At 35.7% G+C, this 18,526-nt stretch overlaps 1 protein-coding gene across 4 annotated transcripts; it reads left to right on the top strand.

Annotated features, from left to right (window-relative positions):
- The first annotated feature begins 213 nt into the window (after window positions 1-213).
- septin7b (septin 7b) lies at window positions 214-17,857 on the top strand. 4 transcript variants are annotated; one of them, XM_016282011.1, is made up of 15 exons: window positions 214-318; window positions 901-902; window positions 2,840-2,942; window positions 5,032-5,138; window positions 5,638-5,738; window positions 5,901-6,035; window positions 8,061-8,178; window positions 8,526-8,618; window positions 9,107-9,203; window positions 9,704-9,755; window positions 10,044-10,169; window positions 14,574-14,594; window positions 15,733-15,868; window positions 16,636-16,769; window positions 16,967-17,857. In XM_016282011.1, exons 1-15 carry the CDS (start codon window positions 315-317, stop codon window positions 17,004-17,006), a joined length of 1,269 nt encoding a protein of 422 aa, XP_016137497.1. In that variant the 5' UTR covers window positions 214-314; the 3' UTR covers window positions 17,007-17,857. The 4 variants fall into 4 exon arrangements, with proteins under 4 accessions (XP_016137497.1, XP_016137496.1, XP_016137498.1 ...); XM_016282010.1 differs by lacking the exon at window positions 14,574-14,594 and adding an exon at window positions 14,171-14,191 and having other exon boundaries at window positions 215-318; XM_016282012.1 differs by lacking the exon at window positions 14,574-14,594 and having other exon boundaries at window positions 215-318.
- Window positions 17,858-18,526: the final 669 nt, after the last annotated feature.

Here is an 18,526-nt window from a genome sequence, read left to right as displayed (position 1 = left end):
ACAATAAAGACCTCTTTATGCTGAACATTTCAGAAATACTATATTGGGGTAATTAGGGGAAAATATTTAAATTATTTATCTCTCTTTCTGATCTGCTCCTGGGAGGTGTGCGTGCGTTCTTAATATCGCGAGATTTAATGAATTGCCTGGCTATTCACCAAAGTTGAGTCACGTACTTTGCGTAATCTTTCTCCGTTCATGTGAATGGTTGTTACGCCGCTGGCGTAGCGGAGTTTTGCGGAAGTGGTATCAAGGGGAATGCAGGGCTGCCAAAGAACGATCGGTTTCTAAAGCGGCACTTGAACGTTAATATTATGGGTAAGTTCCGCTCACTTTTACGATATACCATACACCAAACATCGCCGTTTGAGTCTCGGTAACGTTTACGCGACTTTTGGGTCTAGTCGAAGCATTTCGGTGGTTTAAATCGACGCCCGCTAGTGTTTTTACTGTAGTTTAGGTTAGTGATTGCGCGCGAGGCATTTCCTGTCAGTTTTTTTCCTCTCGTGAGTCATTCAAGAGCGAAAAACGGGCTACGTTCGTTAGAATTTAATCAATATTAAACAAATACTCACCTTTTTTTTATTTTATTCTTAATTGTTAAATATAACAGGAACATAATTTGCAGTAATACTCATTTTTAGAACACACGCAAGCTAATGTAGGTTAGCAGCTAACGTTAATCACAGCTGCTGGAATAATGCAAGTATTTCATTTCTACATTTTGATTACATATTAACTTTTTGGAGTTTCATTTAAATATGTCCTGCGATCTCTATGAGATGTTGTTTAGGTGGATACTAGACAGAAAAAGACATGCTGACAGGTTTGAAAACTAAAACAAGCAATGTTGTTTTGCAGATTTTTTTTTAGAATTGCGATAATAATCGAATTTAAAAGCAGTTTACATTGAATGGGTCGTTTTTATCACTCCAAATATCATCCATACCTGCTAATGTATGGATTGAGAGACAGCTGATGCTATGCAAAAGCACAAATGGTGTTTTTTTTAGCTATTTATTAGTGGTTTGGTGAGTAAAAGCAGATAGAAGTGTTTTAAAATGATATTTCCTTCAGTTAATTCCTTCACATCAAAAGCAGCTGCTGTATGTCATTCAGACATGCACTAAAACTGCGGTCAGGCTCTCACATCCTGTAGACAGATCTGTTTTAAACAACCGAATGCTTCACCTGGTGTGACTCTGGGTTTGTGTATTTTACTTTCAACTGTGTGGCTTTAATATTTGGCTTTATTAGTGCTGTTTCTCATCTGTTTGGCTTCTTATTGCATATTCCGAGTGCCTAAGGTTTGTGTATATTGCTCAGACTAATTAAAGTACCGTATTGGCCCGAATATAAGGCGACCCTGATTATAAAACGACCCCCTGTTTTCCAGATGTACCTTTTGGAAAAAGGCTTTTTAAAAACCAAATCTTGTTTTTTCTCAGTAAAACATGTCACTCCAAGCATCATATACAACATTTTAGTATCTCTCTGCTACTTCGCCTGTCATAAAAAAAGTTTTATATTTGATTTAGGATATTTGTTCCTCTTTTTTGTTTTTTTTTAATGTGAGGAATATTCCACATGTGTTGCCATATGGAGTTTTTGAGGGTAACAAAAAACTTTAAACATCCTAGATCAGTGGTTTTCTGTTTTTTACTTGATGCCACAGACCCCAAATATGATCACCCTGATGCAGTAGAGCCCATGCTAAAATTTAAAAGGCAGCTAAATAGTTTAATGTATAAAGAGCTTTGAAATGATAAATATATGCACAAAATATCAATTGGAAGTCACTCCAAGCATCATATACAACATTTTAGTATCTCTCTGATACTTCGCCTGTCATAAAAAAAGTTTTATATTTGATTTAGGATATTTGTTCCTCTTTTTTTTTTTTTTTTTAATGTGAGGAATATTCCACATGTGTTGCCATATGGAGTTTTTGAGGGTAACAAAAAACTTTAAACATCCTAGATCAGTGGTTTTCTGTTTTTTACTTGATGCCACAGACCCCAAATATGATCATCCTGATGCAATAGAGCCCATGCTAAAATTTAAAAGGCAGCTAAATAGTTTAATGTATAAAGAGCTTTGAAATGATAAATATATGCACAAAATATCAATTGGAATATTTTTAGTTTCTATTTTGTTCTGTTACATTTTTTCTACTGGTTCTATTTTTTCTACTGTACTGTTGAATAAGTGTATTATTCATTTAAATCCTTAATTTATTTTAGCCAAATTATTCTATTTATTTTATTTAAATGAATTACTTATTTTAATTTGACTTTATTTATTAATTTTTTCCCCCTAAACTTTTGCACTTGACCCCCTGAAACTCCCTTGCAAACCCCAGTTTTTGAAAACTGCTGTTCTAGATAAACTTTATTCTTCAGTAGACGTTTGTATATGTTTGATTTGAGTCACTTGCGTCATTGAGCCTCTGACTTTGTCTTTATCAGTTCAGCTTAAACCTTGTTTTTTATTTTTTTGACTTGCCAAAGCAATTTCAAGCATTTGGAGCCTGTGTATATGTCATACATTTTTGTGCTTTTTTTTTCTCTCCCTCTTTGTCCAAAAATGCTGTTGTATGCTGAACTTTGGACGTGCAAAACATCTCTTCTGACATCTTCATTTTGCTCCCCATCACCCTCAACCAATACCATGCATTTCTGGGATTCAAATACACAGCAGTAAGTACGACTAATACAGGGAGAATAGAACATGATCACCTTCCATTTGCTTATTTGAGAGTGCAATTGTGTGTTATTTACTGTGAGCATATACCAGCAAGTTTCTCTGATCAAAAAAGTGTTTTTCTGTCTGTTTTCAGCAGCAGAAGAATCTGGAGGGATACGTGGGCTTTGCAAGCCTCCCCAACCAAGTGTACAGAAAGTCTGTGAAGCGGGGCTTTGAGTTCACCCTGATGGTTGTGGGTAAGGAAACGCATTCTTTGAATGTATTGATTTTGATCTGCTTTATAACCTTCGGCTTGCAAATACCAAATTATGCTCAACGTGTAACTTAAGTTAGCGACACATTGCTTGTGATGGATTCAGTGTGCGCTGCAGTCATTATGACCACTTGAGGAGCTTCCTGTCTAGTTTTGAATGTTTGCCAGTTTGAGACTACATTCCTGACATTTGGTCTAAACGCTGTTTGGGTAACCACACAGGAAACAGGGGTTGAATGGCAGTGATTTCATATCCTGTTCAGCTTGAAAAATGCAAAGAGTTTTCAGTAAAGAACACCTAAATGGCTGACATTTTTTGAAGGCGTAGCTTTGAAGTTGGTTCTTTTACATTTAATCAAGTTTGCGGTGATACGGAATCTGTCTTGTTTTTGCTGAAAGCTGTTTGCTTTGGCTTTGCGTGCGAGCTGCGTTTATGAATCTGACCCGGGGACTCGTGGTTGTGCGTGCTTGAGTTATTTTCGGTCGCAAGCGAAAGGCATGTTCTGCAAAATATTGTCTTTGGTAAGAAATTGGTAGACGGTTTAAAATTTTTCGTCACATAGTATCCCAACATTTAACTGATTTTAATGTCATTAATGAAGGTTTATAGCGCCTTCTCTTGCTGATTTGTAATACAAATTGGCTGTGCTGTGCAGGTGGACTTTACCCAGTTGTTCTTGCATTAGTGTTTGGGTATGGAAAACGGCCAAGTCTGTAATGGTGCCAGCCACTCGCCCTGCCAGAAGCAATTTACTCTAGTTAATGTGCTGACCTCTCTGCGTGAGACCGCACAGATGAATGCTGCGCTCTCTTAGTTAGTTGCTCTGTATTCACACTAATGCTAAATACATAATAATGAAGCATCATCACACCGATGGAGAGGTATTGAGTCGGTCATGTTTGAATTTCCAAAACAATTAGCAGTAAGTATTTAGAATGAAGTTCACTTAGTCACATCTTGGCCATTAACAGATTTACTAAAGAACTGCTTGTGAGGTTAATTCCACTGTTCTCCCATGGGTTTCTCTGGGTTCTTAGACTGGATGCAAAAAAATGCTGTTCCCTCCAGCATTGACGTAATACATTTAGGGGAAGTTCACACAGGCCATGTCCTTGCATTCCATCTGCGCTATTATTTTAATTGTTTGTCGATTTACTCATGCATCAGATGGATGTTTTTGGCCACTGTCTCATGCCATAAATGTCACAGTTTAAAAATTTTAAATGTAATGCTAGATGAGTGTATTAATCAGCCATTAAATTGCCATTTTGAGATTAAGTGCTACATTTTCCCCTCTTTTGTTCTTTCAAAATTATTTTTGTGAATCGTGAGAAAATATTTGTAAATAATTTTGTCACTAAATTGTGTATGTATTTATCTGCAGTATATCACCCTGCTTTCTAGATATTGCGTCTGCATCATTTCAAAGCCCATATCTATCAAGCACTATTTATCTTTGAAAAATGCATCTTGAAAGTCCTGTATTTCATATTTGTCTGTACTTAATTATGTTGGTATTGAAATAATCTCTAGTCTTTTGGTCTTAGACTCCAGTCCTGATCGTATACTGATTTTATACAGTTTTATATATTTATTAAATGTTTGGTTAAGAAAAGTAATGTTTTTGAAAGAAGTCTCTTATTCTCATCAAGGCTGCATTTATTTGATTAAAAAAAGCATATTGCATTTTAAAATAAATTTTCTGCTCCGAAATGTTTTAAAATGTAATTTATTCCTGTCAGTATTATTAACAGTGTTGAAAACAACTCCTTAAAATTTTTGTTGAAACTGCGATACTTTTTTTCAGGATTTGATGAATTTAAAGTTCAAAAGATCATAAATATTTTGTAACAATGAAAATGTCTGTACGTTTAATTGCATTAATTTAATGCATCATTGCTAAATAAAATAATAATAAATCTTACTGACCCCATAAACTCATACCTTATTCTTTTGCTCTCTTGGAAGCAGTGGTATTTCCTTCAGTAAATTAATTTTTTATAGGATGTTGTACTGAATTCAGGTCTCATTTTAGCCTCATGTTTCTCTGTATTTTCTGTCCTTTTTTCAGGAGAGTCAGGGTTGGGAAAGTCCACGCTGATAAATTCTCTGTTCCTGACGGATATGTACTCTGGAGAATATCCTGGACCTTCACATAGAATCAAGAAAACGGTTCAGGTATATAGAGTGGCGATTTGTTTCCTGAATGTCAATAGATGCTGCTTGTTCCTTCTCAGTTGTGCACTGGGAACAGAAAATGGGGAAACACCTTTATTTTATTTTTTTTAATTTTTTACCTGAATATAGCTTTATAAAGGTTTTTAGATCAAAGTCCAAGCACACATTTCCAGGTTCCTTTGCCTCTATACTTCTGGCTTCTCAAGCATACTTAAGTAATACTTCAGTAATAGCTATGCTATGTCCTGCATGTTTGTACTTGTAGCCTTTAGAGTGACTTGAGTCCAAAGCTTTACATAACATTTCAGCTTTATGATAATTGTCTTTACATCACACTTCACTAATACCCAGTGGTATGTAAACAAGAGTGACCAAGCAGACACTAGCTACTAGTGTTTACACCAGCCATCCGTGAGGTCTTACTTATTTAGTATTTACTAGAGCATATGTTGAGGGCCTCTATGTAAAACTAGTAATTCAGTTGGTCTGTTATCCACAGGTGGAGCAGTCCAAAGTGTTGATGAAGGAGGGAGGCGTCCAACTTCTGCTCACGATAGTGGACACTCCAGGATTTGGAGACGCTGTGGACAACAGCAACTGGTGAGAACGGTTTTGGTGGATTGCCAAATATAATTATCACAGCATGGTTTAATATCAGGTTGCTTGATATAATTAGATGGCTATGTGATTGTGTTTTCATTACTGTGGTGTTGCTTTAAACCGACAGCATGACCTGAATCTCCTGTGTGTTTTCTGCTCCAGCTGGCAGCCGGTCATTGATCACATCGACAGTAAGTTTGAGGATTATCTGAACTCCGAGTCGCGTGTGAACAGACGGCAGATGCCGGACAGCAGAGTGCTCTGCTGCCTGTATTTCATCGCACCCTCAGGACATGGGTGAGTGATCGGAGACCTGTCCTTCTGCTTTCTTGCTGTTCATTAATCTTTATAATGTCTTAAAAGGAGGAGAAAACTTACCAATGATATGTTGACCTCCCATTTAGCATCACTAATTAAAGTAGTTTCTGTGCATAAGTGACACAATTCAGAGTTTATTCAGAGTTGTGGTTTGAATTAAACTCTACAATTAGAGGTAGGAACGGTACAAGCATTAAATGGATCAAAAATGACATTGAACACTTTTACATTGTTACAAAAAAGATTTTATTTCAAATAATTGCTATTCTTTTGACATTCTATTCACAAATGAATCCAGAAAAAAGACGTTTGCACAAAAATATTAAGCAGCACAACAGTTTTCAACACTGATAATAATAAATGTTTCTTGAGCAGCAAATCAGCAGATTAGAATGATTTCTGAAGGATCATGTGATACTGAAGACTGGAGTAATGATGCTGAAAATGTAGCTTTGCATCACAGGAATGAATTACATTTTAAAATATATTCAAATAGAAAAGTTATTTTAAATTGTGATTATTTCACAATATTACTGATTCTGACTATTTTTTTATCAAATAAATGCAGTCTTGTTGAGTGTAAGAGACGTCTTTCAAAAACATTTTATAGCTTTCCTAACTGTAACTATAATTTTGTGCATAAAAGAGGTTGGTTGTATACAAACATATTCCTGTTTTTTTTTTTTTTTTCATTTATCAAACTTCAGTTCATTCAGTTTTCCCATTATGTTTGTGAGTTTTTTTTTTTTTCCCTGCCAAGATGTCTGATAATAGATTTCTTTTTAAAATTTTAAATGTAATGCTAGATGAGTGTATTAATCAGCCATTAAATTGCCATTTTGAGATTAAGTGCTACATTTTCCCCTCTTTTGTTCTTTCAAAATTATTTTTGTGAATCGTGAGTAAATATTTGTAAATAATTTTGTCACTAAATTGTGTATGTATTTATCTGCAGTATATCACCCTGCTTTCTAGATATTGCATCTGCATCATTTCAAAGCCCATATCTATCAAGCACTATTTATCTTTGAAAAAGATTATTTCACAATATTACTGATTCTGACTATTTTTTTATCAAATAAATGCAGTCTTGTTGAGTGTAAGAGACGTCTTTCAAAAACATTTTATAGCTTTCCTAACTGTAACTATAATTTTGTGCATAAAAGAGGTTGGTTGTATACAAACATATTCCTGTTTTTTTTTTTTTTTTCATTTATCAAACTTCAGTTCATTCAGTTTTCCCATTATGTTTGTGAGTTTTTTTTTTTTTCCCTGCCAAGATGTCTGATAATAGATTTCATTGACAAACTGGAGTTGAGGTCACTGAAATGTTCCTCTTAGTCAGTGAAAACATTAGAATGACTGTGTTACTGTAAGCAGCTGTTCTCAGACAATAGTGGCTCTGTGTGCAGTTGCAGTGAAGATGCAGGAACGTGTCGCTCTATTCAGTCTTGTGTCCACACAGTCATGATGGTTATCAGAACTGAAGCGTGGAAGAAAGTAAATAGTATGGGTGTTGTTGCCTATGATTCAAAACGGAAAACAATTTAGCAGTAAAAGCTCAACACACGACCACTAGTGACTTTTTTTTTTCTTTTTTAAAACGACGATATTCAAAACGGCAATATTTCATTTAGTAATAATCCAGCCAATGTTCAATAAATAATTACAATAATAATGCATTTCTCCCCGAAATAAAATAAATAGCATATTAGATTTATTGGTTATTTTATTTTGTTTTTAATATATCTTTTAAATTCTTGTATTTTCTTAAAATGTGGATCATCAGATATTCTATCATTATAGTTTAGTTGGACTTCCAAACTACATTATTAACTTATCTATAGCAAATGTGAGTGGTTTTTAACTGTGCAAAAGTTCAAACCCCTAACCTCAAGTATGAACTGTAGGTTCGGTGATTCTTGCATTTGCAAATACCATTAAAAAGCTATTGAGAGAACTGTGATCATTATCATGGTGTCGTGTTGTATGTTTTTCCACCAGACTGAAACCTTTGGACATCGAGTTTATGAAACGGTTGCATGAGAAGGTCAACATCATCCCACTGATTGCCAAAGCAGATACCCTGACACCCGAAGAGTGCCAACAGTTCAAGAAACAGGTCAGCCTGCTGCATCCTCCAGCTCTCGTGTGCTAAGTCCTGTCAGTTTACACTCCTGATTAAGAAAAAGGCAAGAAGAGACAGCAGGAGTTCAAGCCTCCGGCACCATGTGTGTCTTGAGCGCTTTGCCATCTGTCAGAGTATTATCTCTGCAGGAACCATGAGCAGGAGTGCAGCATTACCGCCTAGACAGGAAAGATCAGATGAAAAGATTTGAGCACATCCACAAATAAATAAACAGAGGATGTTCCTCAACCCTAAACGATCGCTCTTGGTGATCCTCTGGAGGTTGTGTGCTAGGCCCGAAGGAATCACAGAGAGTTTGTGTCATCTTTGTGTTTCTCTAGATTATGCGAGAAATCCTGGAGCACAAGATCAAAATCTACGAGTTTCCTGAGACGAATGATGAGGAGGAAAACAAGATTGTGAAAAAAATCAAAGTAAGCGTTCTACATTTGTGTAACATGCATATTTCCCAACAAAACATTCGTAATTTAATGACCAGCAGAATTAAACGGACTGATTTTGCAGTTATATGTTTATGAGCTGTGATATTGTAAATGTGTCGTTTCTGAGGGCTTTCATTAAATGTTCTGATGGAGGATTTTTGTGTTATACTTTGCACTTCAAACACTTTGTATTGTTTTGTACTTTCTATTTCAAAAGGAAAAGTAAGAAATATCATGTTTTCTTTGATCTGTCCACTTTAAATGCTGTTCATATAGGAGAATGAAGTGTAATATAATAAGGTTCTGTGTCTGTGAAGGTAGACAGTACATGTGGTTCACCAGGTGGCTGCACATTGAAAGCCTGCCAAACTTTTCATGTTGCTTTAGCAGCCAGATTCCTTGTACACAGCCATCCATGAGCCTCTCTCTCTCTCTCTCTCTCTCTCTCTCTCTCTCTCTCTCTCTCTCAAGGTCTCAAGGATCGGTTGCCCCTGGCTGTGGTCGGAAGCAACACTGTCATTGAGGTGAATGGCAAGAAGGTTAGAGGAAGGCAGTACCCATGGGGAGTGGCAGAAGGTAGATGAATAAATAACTAAAAATGTTTTTTTGCAGGATCAGTTAATTTTAGAATATGTAAATATAACATAGGTTCCCACTGGCATGGAAAACCTGTAAATATTAAGAAATTAAACCAAAAAAATTCAGCTTTGCATCACAGGAATAAATTACATTTTAAAATATATTCGAATAGAAAACAGTTATTTTAAATAGTAATAATATTCCGCAATATTGGAATATTATAAATGATAATTTTACTGTATTTCTGATCAAATAAATGCAGCCTTAGTGAGCATGAGAGACTTCTTTCAAAAACATTAAAAAAAAATCTTACTAACCCCAAACTTTTGAACAGTGTTGTTGTTGTTTTCCTGGGTGTGATTATGTGCTCTAATAAATTATTACATCAGCTAGAAATGACTGTTTGTGAAGTCTTATCCTGCAGTTAATACTTGTAAATGGCATTTGAAGAATAGCCTTATATGTTTAAAACCTGATTATCTTTTCTTTCTCCACAGTTGAGAATGGAGACCACTGTGATTTCACACTCTTAAGGAATATGCTCATCAGGTACAAACAGTCACCGCAAGTCAAAATACACTGAGTTTGGCTGAACTCTTGAGGAAATGTAGAAACACAAAAAAATCGCTTTGGGAGAGTGAATGAGAATCCACTTTAGCAATTTGACCACAAGGGCGACTTTTGTCAAATGCATTGCTTCAAAAGTGTGCTTCTGCTATTTTTCTTCAACATAATTGCCACTTGATTTGATATTTTATATATCTATTGTAAAGGCACTCGTACTTTAAGCATGGCTTTGTGGAGCCAGTGTATAAAAATGTACTTGTTTTGTGTCAGAACCCACATGCAGGACCTCAAGGACGTAACCAATAACGTCCATTATGAGAACTACAGAAGCAGGAAGCTTGCGGCTGTTACCTGTAACGGAATCGACAACAACAAAACCAAAGGCCAGCTCACCAAGTAAGATACATTTAGTATCATATCACTGATATTAAATAAACAATTCTGTCTACTTGATCCCAGACCATACACTTCATATCAAATGACAAAGGCCTTTGCCTGCATGGTTTTTCCTGAGATTCTAGATGTTTATACACTATAAGTGTGAGCGAAAATGCCTGGAATAATGTGAGACGGCAGATAGCATCCGTTATATGCAGGGTTACAGTCCATACCGCCTCATCGCAGACACTTAAAACACACTCGACTCTGACCTCATTGAGTCGCAATGTGTGAATGTAAATTATAACACTCAAGCAACAATGTGTTCCTGGCATGCGTCACTCCACATTTCTGGTGTTGCGTATATGAATTTGAACAGCCGTCTAGTTATTAGTAGTGTCATATTAGTGTTTACACTTCTAATTTTATACAGTTGAAATAACAAACACACTAACACTTACTCTGAAATTAACTTTAACATTCATTTTAATGCTGAACATTTGTTAAATATAGCATTTTTTTAAGTGATGCTCAGTTGTCAAACAGCATTGTGACATTTTATGTTGCATCATTTCCTGTTGTCTGGTGTACTGAAGAGCACACTGTAAACCTCCATACTTAGGTTTGTGGCTGGCCTACTTCTGTGTTTAAAGTCAACATAAAATGCTGTTTGCAAGTCCGACAGAATATTCATTGGGGGGAAATGTAGAGCAGTACTTTATTTTATCCATTAGGAACTGATTGGATTATTAGAGATGCACCGATCAATCGGCCAGGGATCGGAATCGGACGATTTTCCTCATGATTGGCCCGGATCGGTGATCGGTCGATCAGTCTCACTTCTTTCCGATTCCGAGCCGATCCGTTTTGTTACCAGCAGCACAGGCAATAATGTCAGCCGCGCATTCTTGCTCTCTTCTCTCCGACGACCCCTTCTCTCTCACACACATCTCATTCGCTCCGGTTAAATAGTGCTTGTATTGCGCATTATTTTAGTCATTCCCGCAGGTTTTGCGCTTGCACCAAAAGCGCGCGCACCACCACTGATTTATATAAGTGGATCGCACAATCCGCGCTCAGTCTCAAACAGCTTGTGAGTAGGGCTGTGCGATATTGAATAAAAATGTGATATGCGATACCTTGTTTAAAAATGCGATACGATATTGCTTAAAGTGTGTAAAATCAATTTCAATTATATTTAAAAATGAAAATTATATAACCAATTTGTTTCACATTCTTTCTTGGAAAAGAAAGAATCACTACAACTTCTGAAAGTGACCAGCAGTGTTTTAGCATGACATAAAAAGTAATGTCACAAATCAGAAAATGTCATTTTAACATCAGTGTGAACATACAAACAAAAAAAAACATACATTCAGCAGCACGTATTTATAGGCCGCTGTCCCTTTAAAACCGACTGCATGGATCCAGTATAATAATACACATCCGATTTCTTTCTCAGCTGTTTACATTCATTTAAAACATAACCGACTACGTTTATGAGAATGATCGTCAAGACGGGTACTATTGACATAATTCTGTGTGTATGTGTATGTGTCTGTTCAAACATAAGGAGGAGATGCGAAAGACAAATCAACTCGGAGTTCGCGCGCTGTCTGAGACGCGGCTCTGTGTGTGTGTGTGTGTGCGGTGATCGGTCGATCAGTCTCACTTCTTTCCGATTCCGAGCCGATCCGTTTTGTTACCAGCGGCACAGGCAATAATGTCAGCCACGCATTCTTGCTCTCTTCTCTCCGACGACCCCTTCTCTCTCACACACATCTCATTCGCTCCGGTTAAATAGTGCTTGTATTGCGCATTATTTTAGTCATTCCCGCAGGTTTTGCGCTTGCACCAAAAGCGCGCGCACCACCACTGATTTATATAAGTGGATCGCACAATCCGCGCTCAGTCTCAAACAGCTTGTGAGTAGGGCTGTGCGATATTGAATAAAAATGTGATATGCGATACCTTGTTTAAAAATGCGATACGATATTGCTTAAAGTGTGTAAAATCAATTTCAATTATATTTAAAAATGAAAATTATATAACCAATTTGTTTCACATTCTTTCTTGGAAAAGAAAGAATCACTACAACTTCTGAAAGTGACCAGCAGTGTTTTAGCATGACATAAAAAGTAATGTCACAAATCAGAAAATGTCATTTTAACATCAGTGTGAACATACAAACAAAAAAAAACATACATTCAGCAGCACGTATTTATAGGCCGCTGTCCCTTTAAAACCGACTGCATGGATCCAGTATAATAATACACATCCGATTTCTTTCTCAGCTGTTTACATTCATTTAAAACATAACCGACTACGTTTATGAGAATGATCGTCAAGACGGGTACTATTGACATAATTCTGTGTGTATGTGTATGTGTCTGTTCAAACATAAGGAGGAGATGCGAAAGACAAATCAACTCGGAGTTCGCGCGCTGTCTGAGACGCGGCTCTGTGTGTGTGTGTGTGTGCGCGCGCTTCAGGTGTGAGTCAGACAGCAAGACGAGACGGCAAAGAGTTGTTTTCTGCAACTTATTGCACTTAACTCTTTTTAACTTCAAGCAATTCTCTGCTATATGAGTCGAACTAAAACTTTGACCTTTTGCAACGTTTTGATTTAAGTAGCCTATTATTAAAATGATTCAGATATCGCACGCCCTTGCGATATGCATATTGCGATATTTACATTTGCGATATTTCGATATATCGTGCAGCCCTACTTGTGAACCAGAAATACCAAAATGAGTGGCTAACTGTGCTAAGACGGTCAAATACATACAAAATTATGTCAAAATGCCCGTCTTGGCGAGTATTCAGTTAAACACAGTCAGTTTTGGAACGTTAAATAGTTGAGAAAGAGAACGCATGTTGTGTAACAGTATATTGGGTCCGTGGATAAACTCTTAAAGGGACCGCAGTCCAATATTCCGGCTGCTGTTGGTCATGTTAATCAAAGAACAAAAGACAAAGAAAATTACTTTCTGCTCTTGACTGAATACGTTTTATAACTTTAATGGTAAGCATTAATTTGTATTTAATTTTTACAATGAAGACTACAGAAATTACATTTATTAAAAATTGACATTTGATTACTTTAATTTCTGTAGTATTTCTTACCTGAATAAAAACTTACGTAATCTGAAAAACTTAGTTTCATAGCTCTCTTTATCAGAAATTACATTTATTAAAAATTGACATTTGATTACTTTAATTTCTGTAGTATTTCTTACCTGAATAAAAACTTGCTTAACCTGAAAAACTCATAGCTCTCTTTATTCTATTGCATTTATTTGTGCTGTTGTTAGCTTTTTTTTTTTTTTTTTTCTTATTTTATTACTGATATTTTCCTTGTGTTTTTTTATGAAAATAAAACTTTGCATTGAAGAAAAGTAGATTTTTGTTTGTATATGCTGTCAATTATAGTTCTTAGAAAAAAAAATCGGAATCGGCAAAAATCGGTATCGGCAGATCACACTAACAAGAAATCGGAATCGGCCAAGAAAATTGCAATCGGTGCATCTCTAGTTAGAAGTGGCCGTTACAGAATGGAGTCGGTTGGTAATATAATGTAATATATAATATAATATACTATGTAATCTAACATATAATGAAAAAACAGGAAGGGGTTTAACAAAGTAAATGTTAACTCTTATTTAACTGGATTGCTTAAATATATTTTCTGTCAGTACATTTCTCTGGTTTGAGGAGATTTATATTAAGTTTGCTGTGCTCGCTAACCCTTAATTTAAGAAGGCAGACTCTTAACACAAGCACGAGTGCACATATGCATGAGCACGCGCTCACAGACATGTTTGTGGTCACGCCATGCAGCTTCCAATAGTCGACCGTCACCTTTAACCTAAAATATCATTTTTGCAGGAAACCACATTAAAAGCGTTATAATCCAGACTTGTCTTTCCTCTCATCTGCTTTCTGTCGACACATTATTTTGCTCTTCAGTGCACAGTATGATTTGTAGCATGCTAAGTGTGTGTGTTTTTGTCTTTTAGAGTTGACACGGTTGAAGGCATGTAAGTGGTCATTTACATTTTTCCAAATCCCTGTGTTGTCCGGATCCTCTCTTCCTCTGAGAACGGTGTCTTGCGGTGTCTGTTATCTCCCTCTTTTTCCACCAGTTCCATGTGTGATTTTTTTTCCGGGCAGTAATAGACCTTGTGACAGCAACCCAGTTGAACTGGTTAGGTTAGAGGAAGTCAAACCCTTCCTTATTTTCCTGATGAGAAGTATCCAGGAGTATATCCTACTGTTTGTCTATGAGTGGGAGAAAAAAAATTGATTCACGGGTGCCTTGCCGTTCTTACTCAGTCATCTGCTTTCTGTCGACACATTATTTTGCTCTTCAGTGCACAGTATGATTTGTAGCATGCTAAGTGTGTGTGTTTTTTCTTTTAGAGTTGACACGGTTGAAGGCATGTAAGTGGTCATTTACATTTTTCCAAATCCCTGTGTTGTCTGGATCCTCTCTTCCTCTGAGAACGGTGTCTTGCGGTGTCTGTTATCTCCCTCTTTTTCCACCAGTTCCATGTGTGATTTTTTTTCCGGGCAGTAATAGACCTTGTGACAGCAACCCAGTTGAACTGGTTAGGTTAGAGGAAGTCAAACCCTTCCTTATTTTCCTGATGAGAAGTATCCAGGAGTATATCCTACTGTTTGTCTATGAGTGGGAGAAAAAAAATTGATTCACGGGTGCCTTGCCGTTCTTACTCAGACTTTGAATCACAAAAATGGTTGTATTGAATTCAAATTCGTTCTGCTCATATTTCATGAATAAGATCTTTTATTTTGTTGTTCCAAAATTGAGATCAGTGTTATTTTATGGTAATTTGTATACTACGTGAGTTTTTATTCATATTTTGAATTGTTTAAATATTAAATGATCTATTATTTAAATATTTAATCACTAATATTTATTGAATTAAATACTTTTTCTTTTCTTTTTTTTGCTAATATATAGTTATTAATTTTATTTCAGTTTTAGTTATTTGGTTCAACAACAACAACAACAAAATAAATTATGCTTCAGCAACTAGATGAGATAAAATTAAATTTCAGTTAACATTTATTTTAATGATTTCTTTTAGTGTTAGTTTTAGTTTTAATTTCAATAACCCTGATTGAGATGCATCATTGATGAATCATTTTGGACTGAATCAACATCGCATTATGAGTCCCACCGTCTTTGCATATGTTCCTGTCGAACCTCTTCGCAGCTTTCTAACTTTGATCAGCAAAAATGCTTTGGCCATTAACAGCTTTCAGGTTCCTCTGGAACCAGGATGTTTGTTCGTTTGATGTTCTTCCTCCTTTTTCTCTGCCTTAGCAAGACTGGCCATGGTAAGCCATGAGTGTTTAGTTGCCAGAGGTGTTTAGAGGGAGCGATTGGTCATGGGTGTCACCTTGACCTCATCTTTGTGATGAGGAGTGGGCAACGAGGGCTTTGTTTGTCCACCTTTCCATCTCCTCTTGTCTTGTGAAGATGCACAGGGATGCGTTGCTCTAGGGGAAACTGGGATGTGCTCTCATGATTGTAAATGGCATGTGTCAATACTAGGAGCCCTCTCGCCCAGATGGAGGAGGAGAGAAGGGAGCATGTGACCAAAATGAAGAAGATGGAGATGGAGATGGAGCAGGTGTTTGAGATGAAAGTCAAGGAGAAGATCCAGAAACTGAAAGATTCAGAGGCAGAGGTACTGACAGCACAATTCCTCGACATGTCCTAAAATGGATTAGGTGATAAAACTAAAAGAATAACATCTTTATATAAATATTATTTATTTTATTTTATTCCGAACCATAGTTTGGACCACATAGCCATTGCAAATTCCAAAAATAAGTAAAACAGTAAGGATATAAATTAAAAAATAATGATGTTATATTTGCACTGGTCAACACAATGATAATTAATCATACTTTCATTTATATTTACTATATGCACATTTCCACACCAGGGCTATTATAGTTAAACTAAAACCATTAAAAAAAACCTGAATAAAATGAACTAACTGATTTTAAGATTTTTATTTTATTTTTTTAATTTTTATTTAGTTTAAATTGATGTACTAAAATAAATTAAAGTAAATGAATTAAAACTGTATATTTTAATAAAAGAATAAAAATGACAAACGTACTAAAAAAAATTAAATGAATAAAAATAATCCCAGGGATATTATACTATATAGACTAATTTTTTTTGTTTGTTTTTTTAAGACGACAAAAAAAAATTTTTTTTAACTAAAACCCTAACTAAAAATAAAATAGAAAATATAACAATAAAAACGTATTCATAATATTAATTAACTATAATAGTATCTCAATGATACTGAAACGCACAAGTTCGAAATGCTTTTTTGCTCTTTAGTTAAATTCTACAATCAGTGTCTGCTGTCTGCTTGGTGTACTTGATTTGACGGGCAATAACAGAGCCTGACCTCTTGTTTCTGTGTGGCCTGTGCAGCTGCAGCGGCGTCATGAGCAGATGAAGAAGAACCTGGAGGCTCAGCATAAGGAGCTGGAGGAGAGACGACGTCAGTTTGAGGACGAGAGATCCACCTGGGAGACCCAGCAGCGTATCCTGGAGCAGCAGAAAATGTATGTGATCCGATAAATTAAATATGTAATATAAAAAATTTTTTTATATATATATATATATAATAAAATATTTTTAAAATAATATATTTAATATATGATGTAATTTTCCCTCTGCATTTCTAAAATAATGCATCCCTTGCTCGGAGCAGTTTTTTTTGTTTGTTTTTTTTATTGTTGTATTTTTTTCTCCACAACAGGACTTTGGAAAAGAATAAGAAGAAAGGGAAGATCTTTTAAAATCTTTAATGATGAGCAGGTTGTTCTCATTCGCCAATCCCCCTGACCTGATATCTGTGTAGCCTTCAGACTCCGAGCTGTCCTTGCAGTCTGACCGAGGCGTTCAAGCTGTTCGTGGACTTCGGCTAAAGCGTTTACCTTTGTGAAACTCGGTCTTAGGCAAGCCAAACCCATACCGATCTAAACGAAATATATAATGCATTCACTTCCCAGCTGATGTCTACAGTTATATTGGAAAACTGAACTATATTTTGGTGATAAATTGTTTACTCGTTAACTGAATAACATGAACCTCTATAACAGAAGTGCGTTTTTTGAAAAAGAAAAAAATGTGACTGTGCTCTATTTTCCCTGGATGAAGAATCCCATGTAACGTGGCCAAATTCTACAACTGTAAATGCACAAGTGACATCCAGGGACGGGCAAACGTATTATTTGCTGTTTTGGCTTATAATTTTGTTTTTCTCTTATTGCAGAAGTGTTTCCAAAGTATAATGTCTGTCTAGTCAATATCCTTTGACCACCTCCTATAACTTCATTAATGTTATTTCAGTTATTTTTATATATATATAAATATGTATACGTACACCAAGACAGCTAACGTAATATTTTTTGTATGTTTTTTAATACTCAGCAGACGGGTGTCTTAATTCATGGACGGGAACGGTTGTGCTCATGATAGAGAGGTTTCAACATGTTTGTCTGTAAGCTCACCTCTGCTGTACAGTATTTCAGCTGTTAGGACACCAGTCCAAAGCAATTTTTGTTTTGTAATGTTATGTTCTGCGTCTGTATTTTTAATTGTATTTTTCGTTTGTATTGTACAGTCTCTTAATAAACTTGTGATGATACAGGGTGCTCATTTAGATTGCTGAAAGATCTCAAATAGTGTTGCAAGACTGGGAACCGTCATAAGTTGTTGTTTTTTTTAATAAACATTCAAATCTAATAAGAAATATACCTACAACGTTTTTGTACAAGAAACACTGATCATAATATTGAAATTATTTACGGGGCAGTTGTCACACTTTCATCACTTGTTATCCCCTTGTATCACATTAAAAGTATAGTGTTGCTCAATATTTAATAATTAAAATGTGTTATGTTTGTGTTAATTAATAATGACCGTTTCCGAATAGGTTTTACAGTTATATGGCAGTAATACATTGAACCTTCAAGAATAATTCATGTTTAAAGTGTAAAAAGTAAAAGTGGGACCAACATTATAATTATTTATTAATTAATTAATTGATAAACAGTCTTTGACTTGGTATGTTAATAAAATAATGCTCGTTACATATTTTAGAAGTCTTGCAAATTGAATGGCATTTGTGTTCAAAATGAATTTAATAATAATTTTTTCTCTAGCTCAGTGGCGTCTGCCATCTATTTACATTTAACCAACAAATGCATCACAATTTTAAAGAGCCAATAAATAAAAATCACTTAAAAGTGAAACGGTCGCTCTATTATCGCTCAAACTGATTTGTGAATGAATCGAATGACTACGTGTGAACCGT

The sequence above is a fragment of the Sinocyclocheilus grahami genome, unplaced genomic scaffold (assembly GCF_001515645.1).
Source record: "Sinocyclocheilus grahami isolate Dianchi unplaced genomic scaffold, SAMN03320097.WGS_v1.1 scaffold153.1, whole genome shotgun sequence".
NCBI lineage: Eukaryota > Metazoa > Chordata > Actinopteri > Cypriniformes > Cyprinidae > Sinocyclocheilus > Sinocyclocheilus grahami.
Note: the sequence above shows the minus strand (reverse complement) of the source record. Positions and strands in the feature narration are given on the sequence as shown.